Source organism: Callionymus lyra, chromosome 18, assembly GCF_982586985.1.
Source record: "Callionymus lyra chromosome 18, fCalLyr1.hap1.1, whole genome shotgun sequence".
In the NCBI taxonomy this organism is placed as follows: Eukaryota; Metazoa; Chordata; class Actinopteri; order Syngnathiformes; family Callionymidae; genus Callionymus; species Callionymus lyra.
In genome coordinates this window covers 11,564,898-11,570,733 of record NC_141835.1, presented here as the reverse complement: position 1 = coordinate 11,570,733, position 5,836 = coordinate 11,564,898, and the positions used below count along the sequence as shown (strand labels likewise).

General features: G+C 35.2%; 1 protein-coding gene across 1 annotated transcript; it reads right to left on the bottom strand.

Annotated features, from left to right (window-relative positions):
* Positions 1-1,851: 1,851 nt before the first annotated feature.
* On the bottom strand, positions 1,852-5,729 carry cfd (complement factor D (adipsin)). The gene is made up of 5 exons (XM_087779561.1): positions 5,605-5,729; positions 5,370-5,526; positions 2,646-2,787; positions 2,297-2,587; positions 1,852-2,234 (listed from the first exon to the last, which is right to left on the bottom strand). The coding sequence occupies exons 1-5, from the start codon at positions 5,648-5,650 to the stop codon at positions 2,085-2,087; spliced, it is 786 nt and encodes a 261-aa protein (XP_087635687.1). The 5' UTR covers positions 5,651-5,729; the 3' UTR covers positions 1,852-2,084.
* Positions 5,730-5,836: the final 107 nt, after the last annotated feature.

Sequence of the window (5,836 nt, the reverse complement as noted above, 5' to 3'; positions counted from 1 at the left end):
CCATCACCCTGGAGGACGACTTCACACACGCATAGCAACGGACCGATCTATTCCTGATTTAGGGGGGATTGAACATTCCCAATAAAATTGTACTCATAACTCTTTGCGTATATGTCACTTAAATCCATTTTTGTCTACAATATATTAATCATAAATTTCAATAAATGTATTCATATGTTGTATAACTCGTTCTCGTGCAACGTTTAAATAAAATAAACAACGAAACACCCCCATTTTGAACAGTAGTAGAATCTTCCCATGAGCATAGCAGGGACGCACAGCTGTATGAGCTGCGATCTCAGTGTCATTTCCTGTGACGGAATTCCATCATAAATTATTAAATATGTTTTTAATGTCGTGTAAAAGAAGAAACATCACTAGAAAATAATCTAAGTAATCAATAAAGCCGGGTTTTACTTTTGATGTTAACCTTCATTTACACAGTTAAATAATTTCAAGATTAAAAAAAAAATCGTATTTAAACTACATAATAAACCTCGTACAAGAGATAAACATATTTAATTAGTATGTAATAAAATATGAAAACTGACATCATAGAACAGGTATATCATTTACTCAACTTCAGACAAAATATATGTTTTAATTCCGGCAGTATAGAGAGTATTATAAGGGAAATTATTACTGCCAAAATGACTAAAGTATCTTTTCACTCTTGTTTATTAATATTTTCCTTCAATTAAAAAAAGAGTTTCTCTATTATTTGTTATTTTACCTAAATAAATCATCAGGTAGTGTAAGAACATGGCTCTAAAAAAATACTGTCTACTACTAGCATGAATAAGTAGTGTTTATTCTACAATACATTAATTAAACATTTCGTTACAAGATTGAATATTTTTAAGGAATTTAAGAATTTTAATCTGCTGTAGAAATTACAAAGTATAAAATATATAGAATATATATACTCTTATTATTATTTTTTAATATATATTTCTTTTACTAGCAAAGGTTATGCTACTATTCAATGAAATACATTATTTTAAATAAGCAATGACTTACAATTCTTTTATTTTTAATCTTCTAATTACGTTTTTTGTACGACTTTGATTCTTGTGATAAAATTAAATAAAAAATAATTTGAGTGGCCCTAATACTCCTTCGTGTGTCAGAATATTGGTCTGTGGCAGAAATAATATTAAAAAAATGGAAAGTATAGTAAAAAGTTCATGATCTTATAAAAGGTAATTTTATTTTCTTGCATTTTGATTAAGCATGATAGCTTTTTGAGTTGCGGCAAAAATAATATTTAAAATAATATTAATATTTTATTAAAATAATAATATTTTAAATATTAAAAAAAAAGAAACAAATAAAATAACAAAATATATAGCATGTAGTATTTTTTTTTATTTAGAATGAACAGTTAAGCATTTTGGTCTGTGTCAGAAAAAAACTTTAAAAATGTCAAGTACAGTAAAAGTTAATAATTTTGTAAAAACTTATTTTAAATTTTTTTGTTTAATCATTAACATTTTGCATGTTAGCATTTGGGTGGCGGAAAAAAACAATATTTAAAATAATTTGAATATTATATTAAAATAACAATATATTCAAAAAAAGATTTAAATAACAAAATATAGTATGCAGTACATTATATTAAATAAGCAATTCTAAAATGTTATTTGATTTGAAATGAACATTTCAGAATTTTGGTCTGTGGCAGAAATAATATTTAAAAAATAACAGAAAATAATATTCAGTATTTTATTTTAAATAAACCTTGAATAAAATACATTTAAATTTAGAATGAACATAAGAATTTTGGGCTGTGACCGAATCATGTTTTGACATAAAAAAGTATATTATGAAGTGAATTATTTTGTCATTAAATGAAAATGATAGTTTTATTGAGCATGATAGCATATTGTGCTGCGACATCTTGAGTACAAATGTTGAGGAAACAGACAAAAAAAGCTTTAAAATACTGAGTATAAATGTCAAAAACACCATCATAGAAATGAAAGTAATTCTGAGTAACAATGTATGACATGTGATCGATTCCTACGGAAACACATTCATCAGGAAAGTTTGGAATTTGCTGGTCGGGAGCGATGCATTATGGGTCACGGCGTCAAGATGCCGTCGATCCACGCCGTGTAATGCGAGATGATGGTGTAAACGCCAGGTTTCTTCAGTTGCCCGCACTTCATCCCGCCGTTGGACGTGATCCCGACCGCGACGCCGTTGTAGAGCAAAGGACCTCCGGAGTCTCCCTGTCGGACACCAACAAATAATGAACGTGAAAAACCACGACGAGCGTCTTCGTAAACCTCACGTCGCAACTGTCTTCCTTCTTGTGCGGCCGGTCGCACGGGTCGGAGCAGAGCTTGTGGGCGCACATCATGTTGGCCGTGAACTTCCTGCCGTAGTAGTCCCTGCGTCGACACAGCCTCGGGTCCACCACCGTCAAGACCACCTCTTTGAGTTTGTCCGGGCGAACCCCCAGATTGTCCAGGGAACCCCAGCCGGCCGTTTCCACGTCCTCGCCCGTGCCCGGGTCGGTACCCCCCACTCTCTGGTACGGCAACGCCTTGATGGCATCGCTCTGGTTGAACGGACGATCCAACTGCACGACAGAGTATTTTTTACCGTCTCCCTTATACAAGCGATAATTACGATGTTACTTTTATGAGCGCGATGTCGTTGTCGTAATTCCCCTCGTTGAACTGCGGGTGGTTGTGAAGTTCCGATATGTTGAAGATTTGCTTCGTCTCCCCGGACTCGGTCAGAGAATGAAGACCCAACACTACCAGTCGTCCGTTTGGCCTGAAAAAAATTTATATTATGAAATGTATTGGCAAGGATCTGGTGATAAGTATCACGATACAGGACTACGATATATGGTGATACTGTAGTCACAAGGATATATGGGTAGTATTGTCCAGTACTTGACTCTGGTGTTGCAGAATTTACAGACCACATGACTCTTGACGAAGTCGTAACTGCTTTCATTTGTTTTCAAACCAAAATAAGTCCAGACATCAGCTTTAAAAGTTAATGTAGTATCCTCTCGTCCTCAGCCATAGGCGGGATTTCTTGGTTACTTTTGCTGCAAAGGACGTAATGACTACTGCCATCTATCAGAAAGAAGTATAATTGCAGTTTTTAGCTTTAAATTTAGCATTTAAGATCCAACAATATCTTTGTTCTTTGTTCTTTTTATTTGGACTTGGTTCTTGTTCTTGCTTTTATGAAACTTCTTTCAGGAAATCGAATTTCCCAACGTAATCATCCATCTAGTCATCCATCCATCCATCCATCCATCCATCCATCCATCCATCCATCCATCCATCCATCCATCCATCCATCCATCCATCCATCCATCCATCCATCCATCCATCCATCCATCCATCCATCCATCCATCCATCCATCCATCCATCCATCCATCCATCCATCCATCCATCTCTCCACTATCACCACTAGTAACTGTCACATACAGAAGGAAGTTCTTGACAGAATCCTACGCTTGCTAGCTTAGCTAGCTGGTAGCATTGCTAGCCGCAGTTTTTCTAATGTACATTTTTTATATTTTGAAGGTTAAAATAAAGCAGCAAACCTTTCATTTCTAACCTTTAAACGATTAAAGCAAAATAATTATTTTGAAATTAATTGATAGTATATTATATTGATATTAAATCATTGATAACAATAGTCTATGACTCTTGAAAAGTCAAGACGCTCGTTTACTTAAAAAAAATAAACATGCATCGAGTGAAGTGAAACACAAACACTACATGATTTTTTTTTACTGTTTTTATCTGACTGTCAGTCGGTTTGAATCACAATTTATATCACAACCCTTGCGTTATCTCAGGGTCAAGGTGATCTGACTGAAAACAAAAGTGTTTGAGGTATCCCTTGTGTTGTCTCTGGGTTGCACTCGACTAATATGTACTATATTAGTTTTAATTAGGGCTGTGTATTGGCGAGAATCTGGCGATATGTATCACGATACAGGACTACGATATATAGTGATACTGTAGTAACAAGTATATATGTGTAGTATTGTCCAGTACTTGACTCTGGTGTTGCAGAATTTACAGACACTTGACGTAACTTATTTCATTTGTTTTCAAACCAAAATATGTCCAAACATCAGCTTTAAAAACTGCTGGAATCCACTGTATCCTCTCATCCTCAGTCATCATCTGTATCTCTAAGGACTTCATTGTTTACTTTAGCTGCGTAGAACGTAATAACTGCGGCCATCTAGTGGCCGGAAGTTTAACTTCAACACAAAAATGGACAAATCCACGTTAATTGTAAATAAAAAATTGAAATATTTAATTTCATACACACTTCTTCTTGTATACTTCTTCAATCTGTTTAAGGACAAAAAAACGTATTTTAATATTTAATAAAATAACATATCGATACAGTGCTCTTTATATTTGTACTTGGTTCTTTTTATTTGCTCTTGGTTCTTGTTCTTTTATGAAATTTCTGTACCTTCTATCGTCTGCTGTGGACTGGAAATCTAATTTCCCAAAGTATACATCCATCCATCCATCCATCCATCCATCCATCCATCCATCAACTATCCATTCATCCATCCATCCATCCATCCATCCATCCATCCATCCATCCATCCATCCATCCATCCATCCATCCATCCATCCATCCATCCATCCATCCATCCATCCATCCATCCATCCATCCATCCATCCATCCATCCACTATCCATCCATCCATCCATCCATCCATCCATCCATCCATCCATCCATTCATCCATCCATCCATCCATCCATCCACTTTTTTACTTTTATTTTCTCAGTGTCTTTTTACTTCAAGTATTAATGCTATATGCTAGCCAGTACTTTTCAGAATTACAATCAGAAAACATAAATAATTTTTGTGGTGGAATTAAAGAATATAAAATGAAAAGAGATTAATAAAAATAAAAGACAATACATTTAAATAAAAGAAGATACAATAAAGTGGCATTTGACTAAACAATGAATAATTAATAAAAAATAAAGTACATTACATTTAATTAAACAATATTAATTTTGCTTAATAAAGTTCAATAACATTTTTTTTTCCGATGGAATGTCATGGTTGAAAAACAGGAGAGGGAGGTCAAGACAAAAGGTCACATTCACTTCCTGTTATGCAACACAGTTAATTTCCTTTAATCAAATCAACACATTAGGACTTTGTTAAAGTTACATTTGACTAATTTAAACGTACCTTTATGCTAATGTAAACAATTATCTCATGTTTACCTTTGTTTTCGCCCATTTTTACTTTGATAAATCTTGTATTTTGTGACGTGTTGACGAAGTATTTCAGCCACTTCTTCATAGGAATGATCATAAAAAAGCAAATAACAGTGTATTATTCGTACCCTGAGGGCAGACAGTGCACGGCGGTCATGACCCACTGGTCGGCGACGACGAACCCTCCGCACTCGTGCTTCAGCGTCGCTCCCTCCTGGACCTGGATGGAGGCCATGTAAGGACGGGAGAAGGGATCTGCTTCTCTGCCCCCGATGATGGCCTCGCCTGACAAAAACATATATATATATATATTAATAAGACACAAGATGTTGAAATAATGCAGTTTTGAAATAAAAGACTCACCACGAGAAACGAGGCTGGAAACAACAACTAGAAGAAGCGACAACATGATGCTGGTTTGATTCCTGCGACTCTGCGGCGGCTTTTAAAGGTTTGCTCAAGAACCAGAGGAAGTCATCAATTACGGAGATAAGACTCGACAGTTCTCGCTCTCTTCCTGGAACACGAGGAACGAACGAGACAACATCTTATCTGGAGAAACACATTTGAATCTGGGGAACGTTTGGGAATTTAC

Excerpts from the sequence above, each read along its gene's own strand:
- cfd (XM_087779561.1), bottom strand. The coding sequence starts at position 5,650 with ATGTTGTCGCTTCTTCTAGTTGTTGTTTCCAGCCTCGTTTCTCGTG. Across the intron at positions 2,788-5,369 it reads GTGCACTGTCTGCCCTCAGG|GCCAAACGGACGACTGGTAG; the intron begins GTACGAATAATA and ends AATTTTTTTCAG. Across the intron at positions 2,235-2,296 it reads AGAAGGAAGACAGTTGCGAC|GGAGACTCCGGAGGTCCTTT; the intron begins GTGAGGTTTACG and ends GGTGTCCGACAG.